At 39.8% G+C, this 25,050-nt stretch overlaps 1 protein-coding gene and 1 long non-coding RNA gene across 10 annotated transcripts in view; one reads left to right on the top strand and one right to left on the bottom strand.

The window, feature by feature from the left end:
* The window catches only part of OSBPL6 (oxysterol binding protein like 6), a 110,614-nt gene extending 109,157 nt beyond the window's left edge, over nt 1-1,457 (top strand). For all 9 annotated transcript variants that reach the window (XM_049887529.1, XM_049887530.1, XM_049887535.1 and 6 more), the window contains 2 exons: nt 9-131; nt 1,131-1,457. In XM_049887529.1, the coding sequence (XP_049743486.1) occupies nt 9-131; nt 1,131-1,239 (232 nt within the window). In that variant the 3' untranslated portion in view covers nt 1,240-1,457. The remainder of the gene's footprint in view (nt 1-8; nt 132-1,130) is intronic.
* An 89-nt stretch (nt 1,458-1,546) lies between these two features.
* On the bottom strand, nt 1,547-23,070 carry LOC126077843 (uncharacterized). The gene is made up of 3 exons (XR_007517878.1): nt 22,963-23,070; nt 7,470-7,565; nt 1,547-1,770 (listed from the first exon to the last, which is right to left on the bottom strand). It is a non-coding gene; the product is annotated as an uncharacterized LOC126077843 (long non-coding RNA).
* Between the last annotated feature and the right edge of the window lie 1,980 nt (nt 23,071-25,050).

Raw genomic sequence — 25,050 nt, forward strand, 5'->3', positions numbered from 1 at the left:
TTGCTTAGATTTTTGGAAGAAGGAAATTTGGAAGCTGCAGCAGCAGAGAAACAAAGAGTAGAAGAACTTCAGAGATCTCGAAGACGATACATGGAAGAAAATAACCTTGAACATATACCAAAATTTTTTAAGTAAGTCAGTTCAATCAGATAGCAAGTAAATGTTTTGTAAATGCATAAACAATGGGAAACACCAGGTGAAAAGAAAATTACAAATAGTTTGGTATCCAGAGAACTTAAAGGTAGAAAAATTAAACTGATTTTGGTAACTTTGCTTTTGGCAGTGGAAATACTGAATCAGATTTGCATAAAAATAAATTCTTCTCTATAGCACTTTTCATAGACAGCAAAAGAGACTGAGGATCTTGCCCAGGAGACTCTTTGTTCTTCAGCTGTACCCTTTAGAATTATAGAAACTTGTTCCCACTTCCTCACCCAGAGATGGGATGGTACCCTACTGTCCACAAGGTCATCCTAGCTTGATTAGTATTTAATTTTATTTCTAATACATGGAGCTTAAATCTGAACAGTTATACCCACTGTGGTATGATTGTGGGTGATTATTACAGGATTATTTACAGGATTGTATATACCTCACACAGATTAATCTGGTTTCCAAATCCATCTGTTGCCCTCCAGAGCCAAGACAAAAAGCTCAGCATAACCTCATACCCTCTATAGTTGCCATTTCAAGACTGCCCTAGGTAGAAATGCAGCCTTGCCCTTCAGACGTCTAAAGTGCATGCTTTGAAGACTGACCAACCAGAGGCTCTTAGAGCTACTGACGTTGCATACTTTTCCCCACAAGAGACTCTCGGCTCTGGGGCCTGAGGTTCTCAGTTTTAATACTTGTATGTGCTTTGGTTGGGGCTCTTCACTTTCTAGTCCTGCCTGGAGATGATTTATTCTTGCCCTCAGCCTCTCTCCTCATGACCCTACCCACTTCCATTTAACAACAAAATGAGTTCATTTCTGGCCAAAAATATTCAAGTCATCAGTAAGCAGATAAGACACTAACTGCCCTAAAAAAAAAAAAGTACTGCTATGTATGTCTTATTCACAGGAGAGGATCCAATTATCAGCTTACCTTGATGCAATTTTTGTCTAATCTTCATTTTTATATTTTCACAGAAAAGTTATCAATGCCAATCAAAGGGAAGTCTGGGTTTCTAACGACACTTACTGGGAGCTGCGAAAAGACCCTGGGTTTAGTAAAGTAGACAGCCCTGTTCTTTGGTAAACTGGGAATGTAGAGCTAGCCAACATATCACACTCTGAATGAAGAAATAACTATGCACAATTCAGTTTCTTATAGCTAAGCGTGGTTTGTGGGTCAACTGAAAACCTACCATTTGCTTTTCTATTCATCTTTATAATGGACTCTAAGAAGTGCATTAGACAAGGCCCCTAACCACTCTTGGATCCTTTCTGTTTTGCTGCAACCATATTCCTTAAAAACATCCATACCCTCCTCGAAAAGCAGAATAAAAAGAGTAGAATATAAAATCCAAAGTCTGAAGAGTTTTTCAAGAAAACAAACTGCAACTGGTGCTCAAAGCTGATCAAGAGAGTCAAAGCAACGTGACATAGAAGCCACGCGTTTGGTCCTTTATCTGGAAGCACCACCACCTTATCAGAGGGGCTCCTGGGCCACAGCGGTCGGTCAGTTCAGACTTCAGGTGTGTCTGTTTGATGTGTGCTTGTGCTGGCCTTGTCGAAAAAGACGTGATGCTTCTCAGAGCCTGTTCCATCTGTACGCCATTGTTCATGCCTTAAGAAATGCAAAGATGTACAATAAATCATTTTTTTAATGTGTGCTTATAGGTTTATGTGAAGGACAGATCTTTTGAATCATGGCATGATTCACTATGGGATCAGAAATTATGAGACTAACTTAGATGGATTTAAAAAAAAAAGCAACATGTGCTTTACTTTGATAAGTCAGTCTCTATGTCATATATCTAAAAGCTGAAAAGGAAAAGGTGTGACTAATTGGATCTCTGTATTGACATTGCTCGTTAAGTTCCTGTCCTGTGTCCAGATAATAAACCGTCCCTCTTCGACCTAACCTCACAGTGTGCCCTGTTATTTGGCAAAATATGTGTTTAATTTAAGCACTTGGCATCAGTGTTAAAACCTTGGAAGAAGATAACAAAAAGCATATGAAATTCCTGAATGGGCTTAAGTAGTACTATAAACATAACAGTTTTTGAGTGAAGCACAATGTAACCCACCCTTCTATCCCATGCCCGACTCATTGGCACTAGTCAGATTCCACTGGGAACAGAAGCAAGAATGCTAGTAGCTTATTTGCATTGTTTAAATGAGTTCTATGCAAATCCTATTTCATATTTTTCATCAAGTGATTCTCTACGGTACATGACCACGTATTAGGCATTTACATTGCTATTGGCAGAGATATAAACTTAAGCTAAGGAATTTATTCATCCCAAAAAAGTGGGGCAGAAATGTGTTTGGCATTCTTCAGGATTTGGTTTTTCCTCCACTAATACAGAGGCTTTTGTAGGTAACTTGCATCAGTATTCTTAAGTTTCTGCACGTAGATGACTATATAAATGCCTATATGTTTAAAAGAAAAAATCTTCTTAGAGATTTTCCTAGAGAATTATAAAATTACATATATTTTATTCTTAGAATCTTACCATCAGGCTTTAAGTATTTAAACTCTGATAACAGGTTACTGACATTTTACATTTTGTTATGAGGTGTTGATTTTAGCGTTATTTCTCCTCAGCAAAGCATTCCTGCTACTGGCTAATACACTATCAAACATAAAACTGCCGATGAGGACATAAGGAAAAACTCTGAAGTTTCCACAGGTTGGAGCAATGTTCCAGTTTTCCTACATCTCATCCCTCTTTTCATCTGAGTCTGTATATAATGTAGCAGTATGCATCGGTTTAGAATGGAATTTGATTCTGAAGTAAATGCCCTAATCCATCACCAGATCGAAGCGATTCACTTAACACCCTCCCTATGCTTTCCCATTCCCTAAACTCCTGTTTTACATGTATCTATTTTTTTTTTTATAGGCAGCTCTGTGGTGGTAAAATATTCCCCTTGTTATTGATTTTTTTTCTGCTCATTCATCTTGAAAATTTTTATCTGCATCCTAAGATACATGCCTTTAATTTTAAGTAGAATTTAATTAGAAACCTATTGACTTCCATATAATAGGCTGTTCTCCCATGATTGGTAAAGCTTTAAATACTATTTAAAGTGGTCCTGGTCTATACTTACTAGTATTTTCCTAATTATTCTCAAAATATTTAGCCTAAATACAAGGAAAGCATCAAAGTAAGGGTACTACAAGTAGAGACATAGGAAGGCGAGACATCAGGCAACTGACAGGTAAAATATCAGTCAGGCAGGTGCAGAAGAACCAGGGATCCATCGGGGAAGCAACTCTTGTACTTAGCATTTGTGAAATAAGTAAGGGAGAAAAAAATAGTAGAAAGGATCTATGCTACATAGTAACTTCTGGCTACAAATCAAGTAAGTGGGTGGTGGACAGAACTAACCTGAAATTAACTAAATTTACTAATTAAATTTACAAATAAACTAAAATTACAACATGTTAAAATATCCCAAGTTTAGAATCTCTTTTAAGATTTATGTATCCTAATTAGAATTCCATTTCAAATGATCAGTTAAGTTTTAGATAATACTCCTCTAATACTCAGTTCACCATTTTCTCCCATTGACCACACGTTGGTATAATGGCTGCATCTCCATCCCATTTCATGTTTACTTTTTATTGACACGGCAGTTGTACCACTGTGAGACTTATTCTGTTTGGAATCTTAATCTACATAATATTTGACCTTTTGAGATAGTTTAAACAGCAAAAAGGTAGAGTAAATATTAGATCATTCTGTTGATAAAACCTGATTTATTTCTTAGGGTTTTACATAAATCTTTTTATTTCAGGAACTTTTGTTTGTTTTTCCCTAAAACGATGTAGGATAGAGTAGGACTTAATATGTCTTTATACCTCTTTCGTGATTTATTCATAAGCTCCTTCATCTCATTTGAGCTAGTCATTAAGGAAAGCAGTAATAAGTGATGATGGTCCTGTGATGTGGCTAGACTGAACAGATCGATGGCCCAGCCCAGCATGTGTGGAGGCAGACCAGAAACTAATTATTTTGATTCTGTAGGCTGCCACCCAAGGTGCAAATTTACTCTCGGATTTTGCTGTTATTTTAATGTGTGTGTGTGTTTAATTAAGTAATTGTTTTTCATGGATTACTTTAAAATACCCCATCATTTCCAGGTAATTATGAAAATAAACCTCATTTGAGATACAGCTTAATAATATATATCAATTATATGTGACATAAAAACCTATCACACATCACTTTCTGGGTAAGAGAAACCAAGAGATTTTCAATACCAGGGATGCCAGGTTGTAGATATAATAAACCTTTTGCTTCTCTTGATTATTCTGGCTCCATGCCTTTGTGCTCTTCCTTCATCAATCATTAGATCTGGCCCCAAGGATCAGGGTGGGAGGAAGTTAAAGAAACGCTGATAAAACTGTTTTGCTCAGTACTGGTTACTGCTGTGGCTGGAGAAGAGTTTATCATCATAATCTAAAGCACATTTTTGTTCCTCTTTTGTGGATTTTAATTATCCAACTTGTCTAATCTTGTTCACTGTCATCCTAGATAATGAAGTGTTTGTGGGAGCAGAGCTCCTTACACCACAGGGGTATAAGAAATGTTTCTGCACTTGGGTTAAGTTGGTATATTATGACTGTAGCACAGTAAATAAAGTTTGTGTACAAAATATTTATTTCTATGGGAGCCATTATGTTTAGGATATATAAAATGTATCTAATTAAACAATTATGAATCTATTTTGTGCTCTAGAAATGTTCTTTTGGGGGAAAGATGGAAAAACAAGTCATTGGAATTAAGATAAAGTCATTTAGAAATACTTAGATCCTCTAAGCCTCTTAATTGAATTTCTTTTGGAAAATTGATACACTTAAATTGTACATTGCACCAATCATTCTGTTAAACTGTCCTGATTTTGTTTAATACATAATTGTCAGAGCATACATTTGTTACTGAATTGTAAGGCCCTCTTTGCAGCCTTCACCTTTAGAGAAAATGGTAAATTGTTTAAGAAAGGTTTAGCTTTAACTCTTCTAAGTAGAGATCTAAAGAATGAATTCTTTAACAATTGCTGCGATGAAAACGGCATGCCCAACACCTTAAGCAATCCAGACATGCCTGAGCAAGGCAGTTAACAGTTGGCTGAGGTAGCGAAGCAGTTGCCTGTCAGTAGTATACATCCTTATGTTTTTTTTTTCCAAAACCAGCAACCTGTGGTACTTAACATAGTGAGGGGCAGGGATACACATGTCTATTCTTTTGCACTGTCACTAAATGTTTGTAAAATATACAGTATTTTGCACAGCTGTAGGGTGATATCAATACTGGAACCACTGCATTTATGTGGTTATGAAGCCTCCCATGGAACATTATTTATTTTTCATGTATTAAAAAGTACTCCATAATTATACATTATTTGTTAGCTCAGTATCTCCACATTGATAGAAAAAAACATTAAACAAGAATGTTTTTATTTTCTGCAAAAAATTTTTTTCTAGTGAATATTTATAGGTTAGGACAATTGTAGAGAGAGGTATATTTAAAAAGGGGGGTATATATGGAAAAAGGGTGTAATCCTATTTGGGTTCTACCTATTTTGTCTTATGCTTTTTAGTTAATACGGGAAGCAACTGAACTTAATACTCTTAAGGAGAAAAATAACAGTAAAGCTATTTTATCTTGTGCATCCCTCCCTTCTCTCAATTACCCTTTGTAATTTCTTTAAGGAGCCCTGGTGGCATAGTGGTTAAGCACTCCGCTGCTTACGGATAGGTTGACAGTTTGAACCCACAGCTGCTCTCCAGGAGAAGGATGTGGCAGCCTGCTTCTGTAAAGATTTCAGCCTTGGAAACCCTATGGGGCAGTTTTACGCTGTCATATAGGGTCACTGTGAGTTGGAATTGACTTGATGGCAACAGGTTAATTTAGTCCTTTAGGAAACAAAATGGGTCCTAGAAATATTTTTTCAGTCATTTCAAGACTTTTTAAAAGCTTTTTGAGGCATAACTGACATGCAATAAACTGCACATACTTGAATGTATAATTGGATACGTTTTGACATATGTATACACTGATGGCGCCATCACCACAAATGCAGTAACATACTTATCCATCACTCCCAAAAACTTGCTGTGCCTCTTTGTAGTCCCTTCGTCCTACCCTGCCCTAGCTCCCACCCCTAGGCAATCATTGACTGCTTTTGTTACTATAGTTATTTTTAAAAGTCTACATATTTTCTTGTCTTTATTGTATATGGGATTTTACAGGAGGCTGTGTGCAGTATGGGTCAATGTGTACCTGAAACCTCCCACCCATTAGCTCTGTATCCACCATCATGTAGTACCACAGTTCAAGAGAAAGTGGATCCCATTAAGTTCTAGTTCTGGTAGCCCAGTAAAAATTGTAGATTTGAAATGCTTAGAAAATTAATAAACTACCAAAATAGCCATGCAAATTAATAGATAAATTTCCATCCTTTGGGAGTCCAAAATACTTGTAACACTGAGCTTGCTGGCAGTGCTGAGGAAGCCCTGGGAAATGTTTTTCTCTTGTCCTTAATGAAAGAATCACTGACAAAGCCATGGGAATCCAGAATGACTGCTCTTGAAATGCTGTTGTTTTGATGATGATGATGATAATCAGGGAAGTAGCCTGTGTTACTTACTGTTTAACTCCCAGCCCATCTTTGTGTCACAGACATCTTAAACTTCAAATGTCCTCCCTCATCTGGAAACAATGTTGTTAAACGCAGTTTGGGAAAAGAACTGGAAATGAAGCACCAAGTTCAATGAATGAACTTCCCACCACTGGTAGCTTTGCAAGTTGAATATTCCTTATATCCTGATCTTTAAAACAGAAAAACTTTCAAAAGATGATCAAATACAGCATGAGTGACATTAAATGCTAATGAAGAGAAAAGGCAAGAATGAGTAAAAGAGAAATGTGGGAACCTGGGAAAGAAAAGAAGTAGGTACCCTTAAGTGGAGGTGGGAATTTATGCTCTTTGGGGGCAAATGGATGGATCCAAGATGGGCCACAGAATCACCTTGCATGTTTGTTGACAGGCAGCCTCCTGAGCGTGCCTCCAGAGATCCTGATTCAGTAAGTGTGGACCAAGAACCTGCATTTCAACAAGCACTCTCCCCTAGTAGAGGCAGATCAGGAACCATGAGAAACATGCTCCTTTGTCCCTGCCCCAACCTGAGCCTTTTATTGTTTTTCTCATAAGGACATTTAGTAGTCACTAAACTTTTTTTTTTTAAACATATAGAAGGAAGTCTAGTTCAAGAACCAGAAGCTAATTAGAGTTCAGTGACCTGTGACTCACTCTGCTGTGCCTGGTTCTGGTAACTTTCAAGGCTTCCATCCAGATGTCAGTGCTGTTATATGGAGGTCAACAGTGGGGAGGGCAGAACTCTGAAACCTAAAAGAAGAAATTGGAGTTTAAGAGGTGGCCCAATTCATTAAGCCAGATAACATAAATGTGTGTTCCTGGAGGCATTCTAACCAGCCCACAGAACCACAGGTTTACTCTTCAAAGCCATCTCTGGATCCTCCTGTCCTACTTTCCACTCCCTCTTAGACCTACCATATTTTGCAAATAACATGCCCACGTAAATAGCACGCCCACACATATAGCTCCCTTACAAAAATAATGCACGAGGGGGTTGCATGTTTGCCAAAAAAAAATAATTATGTGTTATTTGCATAAAAATACAGTATGTCAATAGGGGGAGTCTTTAAATTGACTGATGGATCCTAGTTGGTAGGGAACCCTGCAAGGAAATTCTGTGGCAAAGCACAGTCATGATCACCTAATTGGTAATTTCATAAAGAGGTATAAGCAGCAAATTCTTTACCCAGGTCAGCTTATTCCCAGAAAATAATATATTTAAAAATTTTTTTGTTTTAAAAACTCCACTGTGAAATTATTCTGCTTATAATTGAAGGTATAAAGGCAGTAGTCATATACTGTTTGCACTTATGGTCATTTTGAGATAGAAGAATTAAATTTTATCATGTTAAGGATAGAATTTCAAGCAACTTTTTACCAAAAAAACAATTTCCTAATGAAAGATTAATTATTCACTGAAAAAGATGTCTAATTTGTGCCACCTCAAAATAAGAATTGTGCCTCTTCAATGAATGTTGTCTATAAGAATGTTACATTTGTAAGAGCACAGGAAACTCAATAAATTTTAAGTAAGTTATATAAAGAGATCTGTTTTTTGTGTGTATACTGTGTCCCTGGGCCATTCCACGAAATTATTAAATATTTTTATTTCCAGCAAGAGACTATAAATAGAGTATAAAGAAGATCAAGAGCTTATCTGGCTACATTTCAAGCTCTTTTTTTCATATAGCTCGACTCAATGGCAATGGGTTTGGTTTTTTATTATTTTTTTTTTACAATGCCCATATTTGCAAATCAAATACTAGAACAGAGAATTTTCCCTGGCTTTTGAGCATATTTATACTGAAACACTTAGAAAGTTTTCCACTTATTTCTACTGTGGGAGTAAAACTGTAACTCATACTTGTAAAGACCATAGGAAAATGGAGATCTCTCAGGTCCAAGTTTTTTCAATCGCTGGCTTCTCAGGAAAAGCCCTAAAAGTTAGTTCACACTTATCCAATAGATTAGTTTTCATGGGAATTCTATCTGTGTCCTGTAAAAGCACTTCCAATAAAATAGGGATGATTCGGTTTTGAGTCTTCACATGCATAGAGGGTTTATCGGTTTTGATCTCAAAGTCTCTAATCTCTGAAAAGGAGTTGGAGAAGGAAAGATTTTAGAGGGAGTGTCAAAACAATATACCAGATTTGGGTCACTAGAGTAAAGTCAGTTTCTTCAAAAATAGTGGCAGTCAGCCTATTTCAATACTGTTGGAATATGTTAAACATGTACGAGGGTAGGTCAAAATGTATTGCTACTAGGGTTCCAGTTCATACATGCACAGGTTTGTTCCAAACGAAACGAGTTTAAGTATGTGTCATGGATTGAATTGTGTCCCCCAAAAAATATCTGTCAGCTTGGCTAGGTCATGATTCCCAGTATTGTATGATTGTCCACCGTTTTGTCATCTGATGTGATTTCCCTGTTATAAATCCTATCACTATGATGCAATGAGACGGATTAGTGGCAGTTATATTGATGAGAGCTATGAGATTAGATAGCATCTTAAGCCAATCTGTTCAGAGATGCAAAAGAGAGAAGCGAGCAGAGAGACACGGGGACCTCATACTACAAAGAATGAAGAGCAGGAGCATGCGGGGTCCCTGTGCGGAGAAGCTCCTCAACCAGGGGAAGATTGATGACAAGGACCTTCCTCCAGAGCTGAGAAGAGAAAGCCTTCCCCTGGAGCTGATACCCTAAATTTGGACTTGTAGCCAACTGGAACCCCGAAATCAACCCCGTGCTGTCGAGTCGATTCCGACTCATAGCGACCCTATAGGACAGAGTAGAACTGCCCCATAGAGTTTCCAAGGAGCACCTGGTGGATTAGAACTGCCAACCCTTTGGTTAGCAGCTGTAGCACTTAACCACTATGCCACCAGGGTAGCCAACTAGACTCTTTGTTAAAGCCATCCACTTGTATTTCTGTAATAGGAGCACTAGATGACTAAGACAGTATGTCTCTGGGATCAGTGGGTGGCTGCAGACGAGTTCTCTCAGTAATACACTTGTCTTAGTCTTGTTAGGATGCCTTCAAAAAAGGATACTTTTTGTGCTGTGGAAAAAAAACGATTTTGAGGTCAGGGATAATAACAAATTTTTAATAAAACTCAAATGGACATCTTCCCAAATCATTGAAGCTTTGCAACAAGTTTATGGGATTGCTGCCCTACATAAAACAACAGTTTTTAGATAGATCAAGCATTTTAGGGAAGGTTAGGAAGAACTCAAAAATAAGCCAAGAGAGGGAAGACCCTTCAGAAGGTTATGGTGACTGTTTTAGGGATTCCAAAGGAATAATCTTGATATATTTTCTCAAAGGACACAGGATAATCACAGGGGGTTATTATAAAGAAGTTTTAAGAAAACTGAAAACTGCATTGGTGAGAAAAAGGTCAGGAAAGTTGCACTGAGAATTTTTTTCCCATCACCTGTTCATTCTTTGAGGGCAGCAAGAGCTGTCCTACAAGAATTTCATTGGGAAACTTTACCCCATCCAGCTTACAGCCCTGATCTTGCCCCTTCAGACTTTTTTGTTCCTCAAACTCAAAGAATATTTAAAAGGGACAGGATTTGAGTCCCTCAAGGATGCCAAAACTGCCATTTTGACTTGGTATATATCAAAGGGCACAGAATTCTTCAGGGAAGGGTTAGAAAGATGGAAACATCACCTTCAGAAGTGTATAGACCTAGATGGAGGATATGTTGAGAAACAATAGCTTCACATTTTGATACTTTTGTTCAATAAAGGTTTCTATGATTTTGTAGCAATACCTATTGACGCACCCTTGTATATGCCCTGGGATCTTTAAACAGCCCGGCCCTCTGTGGTGCATTTATGCGATGGTGCACAGCCAACTCCTGATGTTGCTTAATCACTAGAAATGTGAGGGCCTTGTAATGTCACCTCCTGGGGAAATTTTCCTAGAGTTGTACCAAAAGAAGCTTTGATGTGGGTGGCAAGGGAGGGAGAAAGAGAAAAATGGTAAGAACTTGAAATATCAAAGAAATGCCCTACCCCTTATTGTATGCAGTAACTGGGAAGCAAACTGAAAATAAATATCAAAGAAATGTAATAGATGACATTTTTATTTGCAGAGTTTGTGATTATATAATCACAGTTACTACAAATCAGCCCCATTGTCCAATTATAAAAGCATGCCAGAGAAATAAACTCATAAGTATGTATAGTACCAGTTACATTAAGCTGAGTATTTCTGGTGTACTGGTGGTAATTTCTTGGTTTATTTTTAGTCCATTGGGTACATTTGGATGGCACGCTAGGATAAACATAATTGAATTTGTGACAACAGTTCAGAGGGAAAGCCATCAGATGGTGCAGGCTGAATACTGAAGGAGCAAGTTGGCCTGATTCAGAACTGAGGAGGCCTGTCTGACAGCTGCTTCACCAGGCAGCTGTGCCATGCAGACAACTGACTGTCAGAAGGAGAACAGTGTTGTTCTGTGCTTTAAACAGTGGGTTTTCCTAAATTTGGAAGGGAAAAAAAAAGTAAAAATTATAAAAATAAATCTCATCCCAGAAGCTCTCAAGTCCCTAATAAAGTTGTCACACAGTTAATACTCTAAGAAGAATAAAAAGTGCTCTAAGATCTAAAAAGAATAATCATACCCAGCAGTTCCTAATCACTCCTGAAATTGTCCATCAATTTTAAAGTTTACCAACAGTGAATTTCCCAACTGTTAACAGGTCACATACATTAAACTGCCCTTCAAATTAGGGTTATTATCTGTAGAATTTTAGGAAGAGAAACATAAGAATGGGAAAAGAAAACTAAAGCACCTCACATTCAACCCTTCTTCCTGAGACTCTCCTCTAAAATGCTTCATTCTCCACTGGAACTCTTAGAATTTTCTATATGCTATCAGTTCTTTTTAGTAATTATTTTTTTTTAAGCTTCTCATCTTCCTTAAAATTTGATTTCAAATCTTAATAAATCTTACTCTATTCTGTCTCATTTCTCATGGAGAACAAAACACACTTAAAATTATGTAATTAATATGCTTGCTATCGAAATATACCAGTCATTTTGTTAGGTCTCTGCAGATTAATTCTTCAAAGTATTCCAATGCCTTCTTCCTTTATATACAGAGTAAAGGTAAATAGGAGTCTCTGGGAGGTGCAAATGGTTTACATGCTTGACTGCTAACCAAAAAGTTGGAGTCCACCCAGGGGCACCTTGGAAGAAAGGCCTGGCAACCTGCTTCTGAAAAATCAGCTATTGAAAACCCTGTGGAGCAGTTCTACTCTGACACACATGGGGTTGCCATGAGTCAGAATCAACTCAACAGCAGCTATAAAACTGTATGTCTAAGACAGCTGTATGCCAATATGTACCAAAGTAATTATTCTGCTATCATTTTTTTAATGTTCATATAATCAATATGTTTTTTTTTAATTTTTGCTTTAAGCTAATTAGATATAGATTTTATCTTTTAGAAATAAAACTCACTATATTTTCTAGATGTTTTAAAATAATCTTATTTTAGAAAGTAGTTTCAGAATAGAACGATTCTGTCAGTCCACCAGTATAATAAAATGAATTTGTTGATCAGTAACTAAATATTTCAAAAGATAATATAGTTGTAATTATTTTTAACACCTTGTTCTCAAAAGTTTCTTGGTTTTGACAATAAATTATGCCGCTACCCTGCCCTGGTGGCACAGTGGTTCAGAGCTTGGCTGCTAACCAAAAGGTCAGCAGTTCGAATCCACCAGCCACTCCTTGGAAACCCCATGGGGCAGTTCTGCTCTGTGCTATAGGGTTGCTATGAGTTGGAATTGGCTCGATGGCAACAGGTTTGGTTTTTTCCAAATATATATCTGTATCCCTTCTTTCCCAAATTAAACTCCTCAAAGGCTCCTCTTTCCGTAGTCATCAGTTCTCTCAGGATTTAGGCCTAAAAAAGAGGACTCTTCAAAGATAAGGAAGTTATAGACTAAAACCAACTCAATCTCCTGGACCAGGGTAACAGAACTTCATGACAACAGAGATTAAAGAGCCTGTTTAACCACAGTCTGCCCAGGAGAGTAACTTTGATCAGAAGGACTCTCACAAGCTGGGACCCAGCAGGACCGAGTAATCCTTGTAATGGTTATTACAAGTTATTAGCCTTCAAGGGAAGTTGAATTAACAAGCTTTCCCTTTGACATGGGGTCTTGGTAATGGCTTCCTATTGAGCAGAGTCCCCAACAATAATTCACTCTGTATGCCAAATGCCTCATTTCCCTAAAACAGTATATCATGTAAGTTATAAAATACAGCCCAGATTCTCTCCAGTATATCACTCAATATCACACCATGAAGGCACAACTGATAGCATAGTTTGGTCAAGACTAAACTGCAGTGGCAGATATTTCCTTCCAAATTCAAAGACACAAGATTTACCCATTCCTTGGAAAAAAGTTAGTCTCTCCCACCTCTAATAACTAGGGTCTAAAAAATTATGAACTCCAATTAACAACTCTCTTAATAGGGCAAGTCACAAATTTTTAAATGAAGGATTGGAGGTGATGTCTAGGATTTTGTCCAGTTCTATCATCTACGATCCAAATCTCAAATTCTTCACTGCAATGACTCCGTCTGGAAGAAATAGTTCTGGTTGCCTGGCTCTGAAAATTGTTCTCACAAAGGGCCAGACAGTAGAGAAAACTAAGGGAAAATCTCTTCTTACAGTTTCATTTGCCTTTCAAGACCAAGAAACCAGAGTTGTTTCGTAAGTATAAAAGGAGAGACAGAGTTCCCCATGCACCAGGAAAAAGGCACACCTATAAAGGGCCTGATATCTCGGCTTGACGAAAACCAATGGTTTTCATATCTTGTATGATCTTGTAGCATGCATTGAAAGCTTGAGCAACGACATTCAAGGCAGAGCCAACATTGTGCTACAGGCAGAAGCACCATGCTGTCCCTCTGCAGCAAAGACCCAAAAAACTAAGTAAAACAGATACAAATGTCTATCCTGCAACCTTAAGCATTAAATAAAGGGACAAAGAACTAGATCAAGCACCAAGTGGAAGAAGAAACTGATAAAGAACAGAGAAAAAGGAGAGCTATGAAGTGGAGGTCCCTAGTCAGCTAACATGGCACAAATCTACCTTCTTGGAGCAGAGGCAGCAACAACCCCAGACAGGGAGTGCAGGAAGGCAACTTCACGGAGCTCCCAACAGGAGACAGAGCACCTGGTAACTAGAGATACACACTTTCCCACCTCTTACCATTCTGCCCTGCACACTGCCTCCAATGGGCCATGGCCACTTGGCTGGAGAAGCACCAGCTCACTGCCACCCCGCGTTCACCCTGCTCCCAGCAGTTGGCTCTCTCAGTGCCATTTCTTTTTTCTCTTTCCCTTTCTCCCTTTTCCTTCTCCCACCCACCTAGGCCCTTGCACTGCCTCTACCCCTTACTGACAGGCCAGCCAAAGAGACACCAACTTGCTGCCACCCTGGTTCCATCTCACCCCCAAATTCAGTTCCCTCAGCACCATATGTTTTTTTTCTTCTCTCTCTTTCCTTTCCTGCCTTCTCTTTCTCCCAGCCATCTAGCCCCACAGACTGCCTCCACCTCTTCTTGAGGGACCATGCCACACCACTTGGCTAGACAGCCACCAGCACACAGCCTCCCCAGGCTGCCCCGCTACCACCCACCTACTCTTCTTTCCTTTCTTTTTTCCTGCCCACCTAGCTCCACACATCACATCCCTTCCCTTCCATCCACCCCTCAGGTCTGCCCTGCCCCCACCAGCCAGCCTGTACCAAGCTATTTTTTTTTCTCTTTCCCTTCCTTTTCTTTCTCCCTCCCACGTAGACCTGTGCGTCACCTCTGCCCCTTCCTGATGGGTTGTGCTGTGCTGTGCTGTGCTGTGCTGTGCTGTGCTGTGCTGTGCTGTGCTGTGCTGTGCTGTGCTGTGCTGTGCTGTGCTGTGCTGTGCCACTTGGTGAGAGAGACACCAATTCACCACCATCCTCCATCTGCCTCATCCCCACTGGCTGGCTCCCTCAGCATCATTTTTTTCCTCTCTCTTTCGCGTTCTTCCTTTTCTTTCTCCCTCCCACCTAGCCCCATGTGTAATCTACACCCCTTCTCGACAGACTGTGCTGCATCACTCAGCTAGAGAGCCACCAGCGCACGGCCTCCCTGGGTCTATCTCACCCCTATGTGCCGGCTCCCATCATGCCACCATTTTTTTTTCTTTGCTTTTCTTTCCCTCTCTCCTTTCTTTTCTTTCTCCCTTCCATCTATCTCTGCACAATCATGTCCCTTCCTTTCCCTACCTTGGGTCCACCCCTCCCCCACTGCACTGTTTTTTTAATTCTATTTTATTTTATTTTTTCTTTATTTTCCTTTTCCTTCTCCCTCAGGCCTAGTCCCATACACCACCTCCTCCCTACCACTGGACCCTGCTATGCCACCTAGGCTGGAGAGCCACGTTCCTGCTGCTGCCCCAGGTTTCTGCCCTTCCCCAACTGCACCAACACTTATCTTTTTTCTCTTTTTTCGTTTTACTTTCTTTCTTTCCTTACCTCCCACCTAGCCTAATACGCCACCGTCTCCCCTCTCCAGCCCCCAGGTCTGCCCAGCACCCAACCACCGGCTACTTTTATCTTTCTCTTTCCTTTCTCACCCTCACCTAGCCCTGTATGCCATCTCCACCCTTCCCACTGGCCCCTGACATGCCACCACAGCTAGAGCACCCCAGTGCTCAGGCCAGTGGCCACACTGGGCCTGCACTGTCCCCTCCCACCACTTGACCAGCTGCTGAATGGTAGGAAGTGTGCCCACACCACTGCCCATTCAACACTCATACTTATCTGGTGAGGGGCTAGGAAGGCTTCCACACCACAGGACCAACATCAGGAGACAGACAGCACCTGCCCAGTTCACCCTCAGTCACCTTGCCAAACCACTGTACATCAAAGCAGGCTTATCCTGCCTGTTGCTGCCATACTCACTGGGACAAGGTGTGAGAACTACCACGCCCACAAACCAGCAAGCAACAAAACATACCTGGTCCACCCCCCTGACATATCAAAACTAAACAAAAAAGCAGGACAAAACAAATGAAAGTTTAAGCAACAACATCCAGGCTCTGATCAAGTAGTAAAAACTATAATTCTTGTATAACCGTTCTGTAATAAAGATGTAAAGCCGTTTTACGGCCTGCCCCAATAATGAGAAATAGGCTTCCTTCTCTTTCCATCTACATATCAAGGCTCCCCAATTAAGAGCATTCAATATTTATACAACACAATGATAATGATTTGTTAAGAACACACTGCACACTGTTATACACAGGGCTCCTATGAGTTGGAAGCGACCCAACAGAACCTAAGAACAACAACACTGTGCACCAGGTGCTTTAAAATATTATCGCTATCCTAAGAACAATCAGGAAAACCCTGGTGGCGTAGTGGTTAAAAGCTATGGCTGCTAACCAAAAGGTCAGCAGTTCGAATATACCAGGTGCTCCTTGGAAACTTTATGGGGCAGTTTTACTCTGTCCTATTTTATAGGTTCACTATGCGTCGGAATCGACCTGATGGCATCAGGTTTGGTTTTTGGGTTAAAAACAATCAGAGATTAAATGGGCAGCATTTGCCCAAAAACAAAGATGAGAAGACAAGGAGGAGGATGGAAATGGGGAAGGCAGGGTGGAATTTGGCAGAGTGTTGATACATTTCAGGGATAGCAAACAATGTCACAGAACAATTTGTGTATAAATTGTTGACTGGGAAACTAATTTGCTGTGTAAACTTCCACCTAAAACACAATAAAATGTTAAAATATATATATATCTAATCCTCCCAACAACATACAAAGGAGGTATTATTAACCTTATGTTAAAGGACCTGAAATTAGAAAACCAAAAGGGAAGAACGTGCTCTGCATTTCTCAAGCTGAAAGAACTAAAGAAAAAATTGAAGCCTTCAGTTGCAATACTGAAGGATTCTATGGGGAAAATATTGAACTACGCAGGAAGCATCAAAAGAAGATGGCAGGAGTACAGAGTCATTGTACCAAATAGAATTGGTTGATGTTCAGCCATTTTCAGGAGGCAGCATATGATCAAGAACCAATGGAACTGAAGGAAGAAGTCCAAGCTACACTGAAGGCACTGCTGAAAAACAAGGTTCCAGTTAACAATACCAACTGAGATGTTTAAACAAACTGATGCAGTGCTGGTAGTGCTCATTCATCTATGCCAAGAAATTTGGAAGACTGCTACCTGGCCAACCAAGTGGAAGAGATCCACATTTGTGCCTATTCCAAAAAAAGGTGATCCAACTGAATGCAGAAACTATTGAACAATATCATTAATATCACACACAAGTAAAATTTTGCTGGAGATCATTCAAAAGTGGTTTCAGCAGTACATTGGCAGGTTACTGCTAGAAGTTCAAGTGGGATTCAGAAGAGGACGTGGAATGAGAGATACCATTGCTGATGTCAGAGGGATCATGGTTGAAAGCAGAGAATACCAGAAAGATGTTCACCTGTGTTTTATTGACTATGCAAAGGCATTCAACTGTGTGGATTATAACAAATTATGGGTAACATTGCAAAGAATGGGACTTACAGAACACCTATTTGTGCTCATAAGGAACCTGTACATACATCAAGAGGCAGTTTTTAGAACAGAACAACGGGATACTGCATGATTTAAAATCAGGAAAGGTGTGTGTCAGGGTTGTATCCTTTCATCATATTTAGTCAATCTGTATGCTAAGCAAATAATCTGAGAAGCTGGACTATATGAAGAAGAACGGGGCATCAGGATTAGAGGAAGACTCATTAACAACCTCTGATATGCAGATGACACAACCTTGCCCTTGCTGAAAGTGAAAAGGACTTGAAGCACTTACTGATGAAGATCAAAGACCACAGCCTTCAGTATGGATTACACCTCAACATGAAGAAAACAAAAATTCTCACAATATGCAACATCATGATAAATGAAGAAAAGACTGAAGTTGTCAAGGATCTCATTTTACTTGGATTCATAATCGATGCCCATGGAAGCAGCACTCAGGAAATCAAACAATGTATTGCATTGAGCAAATCTGCTGCAAAAGACCTTTTTAAAGTGTTAAAAAGCAAAATATCACTTTAAGGACTAAGATGCACCTGACCCAAGCCATGGTGTTTTCAATTGCCTCATATGCATGTGAAAGCTGGGCAATCAATAGGGAAGACCGAAGAAGAAGAATCAACAACTTTGAATTATGGTGTTAGGGAAGAATATTGAATATACCATGGACTGCCAGAAGAACGAACAAGTCTGTCCTAGAAGTACAGCCAGAAAGCTCCTTAGAAGCAAGGATGGCGAGACTTCATCTCACATACTTTGGATGTGTTATCAGGAGGGACCAGTCCCTGGAGAAGGACATGAAGCTTGGTAAAGTAGAAGGTCATCGAAAAAGAGGAAGACCCTCAATGAGATGGACTGTACAGTGGTTGCAACAATGGGCTCAAGCATAACAACGATTGTGAGCATGGCACACAACTGGACAATGTTTTGTTCTGTTGTACATAAGGTTGCTATGAGTTGGAACCAACTTGAAGGCACCTAACAACAATAACAAAGGAACAGAGGCTCAGAAGAATTAAGTAACTTTTCCAAGATAAGAAGGGGCCGTTATTCTGCTTACTTTAAAGAGATCTAAAGACTACTGAATAAATTTATGATAAACAGAAAGTGGGCCTTAGGAACTCACTTTTCCATTGTACCAATATTTATCTAGTGCCTACAAGGTGTCAGGAACTATTGTGGGTGTGTGGGGATACAACAGAAAACAAGACTAGTCCCAATCTTTAGTGAGTTTACAGTACAGTGTCTGTCTCAGTTATCTAGTGCTGCTATAACAGAAATACCAAAAGTGGGTGGCTTTACCAAACAGAGATTTATTTTCTCACAGTTTAGGAGGCACCAGCTCCAGGGGAAGGCATTCTTTTTCTGTCAGTTCTGGGGGAAGGTCCTTGTCACTGTATCTGCAGGCCCAGCTGTTCCTTGTCTCCTTAATGATCTTCACCTGGCATGGCATCTATCTTTCCCATCTCGGCTTACTGCTTGTTTAATTTCTTTCTATCTCAGAAGAGATAACTCTCATTAACTACACTAACTTCATTAACATAACAAGAAAACCCACTTCCAAATGGGATTATAGCCACAGGTATAGTTCAATCCATAACAGTGTCCATATAGTTATAACACATTTTTTTTTAATTCCTGTTAAAGTGAGAAAACACAGCAATATAATTAACCTTTGCTGAAAATCTTTAGCCCCATTGAGTTCATAACAGAAATTGTCTAAAACTGTCTATTTTTGTACTATCCTTAATCTGGTTTTAGTTTCAAGATTACATAGCCACAGAAAAGTTGTTGGTTTTCATTTTCTTTGCAAGAAGCCCTGGTGGCACAGTGGTTAAGAGCTTAGCTGCTAACCAAAAGGTTGGCAGTTTGAATCTATCAGCCACTCCTTAGAAATCATATGGGGCAGTTCTACTCTGTCCTATAGGGTCACTATGAATCGACTCGATGGCAACAGGTTTGTCTATTTTTTTTAGTGCTTTGAAAGTTTGATTGAATATCTCTAAAATTGTTTAGGCCTTGACTTTTTAGGGAGGTTTTTATTCCTAATTCAATTTCTTTAATAGTTATTAGTCTATTCAGATTTCTGGGCTTTTATGTTTCAAATATTTGCCAATTTTATCCAGGTTTTGAAAGTTACTGCTGCATGGCTGTTCATATTATTGGTTTATTTTTAAAATATCTACTATCTGTAATTATTTCCCCCTTTTCATTATGCATTTTCTTTCTCTGCATCTTTGTGTTTATCTCTTGACAAATCCCACCAGAAGTCTAGCAAGATTGTCTCTGGTTTCCTCAATAATCCCTAGTATTTTTGTTCTCTTTTTTTAATGGCTTCCCCTCTTCTTACGCTTCTTTCTATCCTTTTTGTTTTCTTTGACATATTTGTTAGCTTTTCTAATCTCTTTTTTCTTATTTCTTTTATGTTTTCAATCAAATAAACTTTTGGTTATACATTTCCCTTTAGGTAATGTTTGTTGAAACAAGCCCTGGTATTGCAACAATTAAGTGCTTAGCTGCTAACTGAATGGTTGGTGGTTTGAACCCACCCAGGGGCTCCTCAGGAGAAAGACCTGGCAATTTGCTCCCTTAAATATTACAGTTTAGAAAACCCTATGGGGGCTCTTCTACTGTCCACATGGGTCACTATGAGTCAAAATCAACTCAACAGCACACAACAACAAGCACTGAAATGCTTTAATATCATTCAGCCTTATGTATTTAGGGATTTCTTTTATAATTTCTTCCTTATCCCAAGAGTTTGATATTATATATTTTAGTTTCCAGATTTATGGGATTTAGCTCTCAATTTGCTATTGACTTCTAATTCTATTTCACTATGGTCAGAAAGGGGCCCTGGTGGTAGAGTGGTAAGCTTAGACTGCTAACTCAAAGGTCAGCAGTTCAAATCCACCAGCCACTCTGTCATTTAGGGTCGCTATGAGTTGAAATTGACTTGACAACAATGGGTTTTTTTTTCTTTATGGTCAGAAATTACAGTTCACATGATGTTGATTCTTCAGAAGTCACTGAGGCTTCCTTTGTGACCTGGGTCATAGAAATTCTTTTTGTGAATATTCCACACATAATTAGAAAGAATGTATATTCTTTGTTGGCTCTAAAGCCAACAACATATTTTTATTACTTTGAGCTCATTAATTATGATTTATTAATTGTTCATATTATCACCAATTGATTTTTTTATCAGTTTTTGAGTAGGGGTGTTAAATCTACAAATAGAATTAATTTATCTATTTCTCTCCATTGTCTTGTCAGTTGTTTTATTATATACATGCATCTCATAATATCTTCTTGATCAGTTATTCTTTTTATCTGTATATTATGTTCCTCTTTGTCCTTCTTATGCTTTTCACCTTAAATTTTGTCAGACATTAAAATTGCTTCCTTTCAAGAAAACCAAAGACACACAAGGGAAAGATTAGTCCAAAGGACTAATGTACCACAACTACAACAGCCTCCGCCAGACTGAGCCCAGCACACCTAGATGGTGTCCAGCTACCACCACCGACTGCTCTGACAAGGATCACAGTAGAGGGTCCTGGACAGAATGGGAGAAAAATGTAGAATCTTCATTTGTCAGAACCTAATATCACCAAAAAACCAAACCAAACCCACTGCCATCGAGTCAATTCCGACTCACAGCGACCCTATAGGACACAGTAGAACTGCCCCATAGAGTTTCCAAGGAGTGCCTGGTGGATTTGAACTGCCAACCTCTTGGTTAGTAGCTGTAGTACTTAACCACTACGCCACCAGGGTTTCCTAATATCACAGTCCTTAGTATTCCATAGAACGCATTTTGGAAAGTGCTATAAGATTTTTATCCTAAGAGACTTAGAAAATGGTAATAGCATTAATAGACCTTGGATAGTATATGAGTTTTGAAGGAAAGATGATGGAAATGAACTGCAGAAATGCAAGTACAGCAAAATTCTAACTCCCCAAAAGAAAAAAGGACCCAACTTACTGGTCTGACAGAGACTGGAGAAGCCCCAAGAGTGTGGCCCCCAGACACCCTTATAGCTCATAAATGAAGTCATTCCTGAGGTTCACCCTTCAGCCAAAGATTAGACAGGCCCATAAAACAAAACAGGATTAAATGGGTACACCAGCCCAGGGACAAAAACAAGAAGGCTAGAAGGGACAGGAAAGCTGGGACTGGGGAACCCAAGGTTGAGAAGGGGAGAGTGTTGACATGTTGTGGTGTTGGCAACGAGTGTCACAAAACAACGTGTATTAATTGTTTGATGAGAAACTAGTTGGCTCTGTAAACCTTCATCTAAAGTACAATAAAAAAAAAAGTTTAAAAAAATTGCTTCCTTTGGTTTTTATGGTTCATAAAATCTGGTGTATCTTTTCCTATATTGTTATTGTCTACCTTTTTGTATTCTATTATTTTAAAGGTGTCTGTCTTAGATACATATTGATAGATCTTGTTTATTTTTTAATCAGATAACCTTAGTTTGTAAGTTTTATCTACTTAATTTTTTAAAATAGCTGTTAGGACTTATTTCTCTTATTTTTATTAATTTTTTACCAACTATACATTTAAAAGGGGTCCCTGGGTGGTGCAAACAGTCAAGCGCTCAACTACTAGCCAGAAGGCTGGCAGTTCAACGCACCCACCCAGAATCCTCTTGGAACAAGGGCCTGCCAATCTGTTTCCGAAAGGTCATAGCCTTGAAAACCCTATGGAGTGCAGTTCCGTTATCGGAGAAGAGCCTCTGTTCTTGTCTTGGGTGTAGGAAAGAATTCAAACACTGAGACAAATACTGCCAAGCAAGCAGGGGTTTATTAGCTAGCAAAAGGTTTTTTTGTTGTTGTTTGTTTGTTTAACAGCGAAAGTACACTTGACTAGGGAGCGACAAGCGCGCTACTCAGCGAGAGGCTGAGAGCTCTGACACAGTAGTTTTCTTAGAGCTTTATACCTTTTTCTCCTACCTCCTCCTCCAGTCATCTCTTGAAGTCGCCTTCCTTTTTGTTGATCTTTCATGGGCTGGAAGCTCTTGTGGCTCAACGTTTAACTGTCACCTCAGGGACCCCTGCAGGGACCCTCTAAGGAATGTCACCACCCCTGTCTCTCTCCTCCTGAGTGCAAGCTCTCCCTCTCCCCCTTACAGTTCTACTCCACACACATGGGTCGCCATGAGTCAGAGCCGACTTGAGAGCAACTAACAACAGCGTACCTTTTCAAAAAATATTTTCTCCCTTTCCAGCTTTCCATTAGATAAGTGGAAATTTATTTTGTGGGAAGAAGTTATACATTCTATTTCTAATCTTCTGATGGTTTTCCCTCATTATTTACACGCATTTTTCCCCATCAGTTTCTAAAACGTTGTCTGCTCCCTATCTCTTCTGCTCCCTCATCCCCTTTCCAATACACAAGTGTCTTTAATTCCCAACCAGCTCGTTGCTCCCAAACAGCTGCCCAGGACAGAGTTTCTGGGTCAGGGCTCAAACACAGTTAAACCCTCACCCTCCCACCGACCTGCCACCCAATTAGGAGACCCGGTACCTCAAGGAACTTCCCACTACTGAAGGCTGCCTTCCCAAGGGTGGTGTTGGTGTGGTGCGGGGAGGACCTCAGACGGTTGCCGGACCCCTTGTCTCACCTCCCGCGCGCCGCCGTGCTCCTCGCGCATGCGTGGCCGCACCGCGCACTCCCTCTGGCGTTGCCGGCGTCGCGCTGGCGTCCATTGTCCCACCGCCTCCCGCTCGCGCTGGTTTTAGCAGACCGCTGTATTTCTAAAGGAGCTATCGGGGACCCCAGACTCCCTTGGGGGTTGCCTTCGTCTGCCCCGCGCAGCCCCCAGGAAGGAGCTGAGGGAAGGCTTCGCGGACAACCTCTTTACGGCAGTCAACTCTTCCGTTAGTAATTTATTTCTTCTGTTGAAATAAGGTAAGGTGATGCGAACAAAAAGCAGGATTGAACAGTGGTGGCTGAAGAGTGAGCAGGAGGTTGAATTTTAGTGTTCTTGTGAGGAATTTTCCAGAAAGATCTTTATCTTTGCTGTGAAATAAGCAAACAAATGTCCTCTAAGTATAGTAAATATTGATATTGACCTGATAATAACTGGCTGTAAAGTGATATCAACAGAATTTTTCCTTCAGATTTTACGGTTCTGTACCTAACCTATTTCCGTGGAGTACATTCCGACTCATAGCGACCCTGTACAGAGGGGCCAGTGCCAGTCCTTCAAATAAGAAGGTTCTCTCATCACAAGGAAACCCTGGTGGTGTAGTGGTTAAGAGCTACGGCTACTAACCAAAAGGCTGGCAGTTCAGATTCACCAGGTGCTCCTTGGAAACCCTGTGGGGCAGTTCTACTCTGTCCTGTAGGGTCACTATGAGTCGGAATCGACTCGACAGCTTTGGGTTTGGTTTTGGTTTGGTTCATCACGAAGATACTAAGGGCCACAGCTTGGACTCAAGCCGAACTGATGAATGTAGGTATAAGAAACAGTTTGTTTCTGATATGTATGAAAAAGAAATTTCCTTTCATCTCTTCCAGGCTCTCTTCAAGAGAATAAAGTCAAGATTATTTAACTCGCAAAACTGAACACTGACCTCATTTCAAATGAAGTAAAATTGAGCCCTTGATGAGAAAGCCCCTTGGAACAGTTTATATTAACCCAATTATCTTTTATTACCACAGTAAATTGATTTAGGATTATACGGTGCATCTAGAAAGCAATTGTATTTACAGGTCCTAAAATTAAGTTGAATAATAGTCATATTAACTGGTCTTCCTTGTAGGTGTATGGATATTATCCTATCACTGACAGCGTTGTACTTCAGGATAGATCTTGAAATATTCTTTTTGGCAATGAATGCAACACCATTCACAGAATAGTAGACTATATGATTGTCCAATTCAAAATGGCCAATTCCAGTCCATTTCAGTTCACTAATACCTAGGATATCGATGTTTATGCGTTCTATTTCATTTTTGATGATTTTTAATTTTCCTAGATTCATACTTCGTACATTCCAAGTTCCGATTATTAATGGATGTTTGCAGCTGTGTCTTCTCATTTTGAGTCGTGCCACATCAGCAAATGAAGGTCCCGAAAGCTTTACTCCATCCATGTCATTAAGGTCAACTCTCCTTTGAGGAGGCAGCTCTTCCCCAGTCATCTTTTAGTGCCTTCCAACCTGGGAGCTCATCTTCCAGCACTATATCAGACAATGTTCCGCTACTATTCATAAAGTTTTCACTGGCTAATACTTTTCAGAAGTAGACTGCTGGGTCCTTCTTTTCCAACCTGGGGGGCTCATCTTCCAGCACTATATCAGACAGTGTTCCGCTGCTATTCATAAAGTTTTCACTGGCTAATACTTTTCAGAAGTAGACTGCTGGGTCCTTCTTCCTAGTCTGTCTTAGTCTGGAAGCTCAGCTGAAATCTGTCCTCCATGGGTGACCCTGCTGGTATCTGAATACCGGTGGCGTAGCTTCCAACATCACAGCAACACGCAAACCCCACAGTATGACAAACTGATGGACACGCACCAACCACTAGGGCCAAAGATGAGGAAATAGAAGATTTTTATCAGCTGCTGCAGTCTGAAATTGATCAAACATGCAATCAAGATGCATTGATAA

Source organism: Elephas maximus, chromosome 6 (assembly GCF_024166365.1).
Source record: "Elephas maximus indicus isolate mEleMax1 chromosome 6, mEleMax1 primary haplotype, whole genome shotgun sequence".
In the NCBI taxonomy this organism is placed as follows: domain Eukaryota; kingdom Metazoa; phylum Chordata; class Mammalia; order Proboscidea; family Elephantidae; genus Elephas; species Elephas maximus.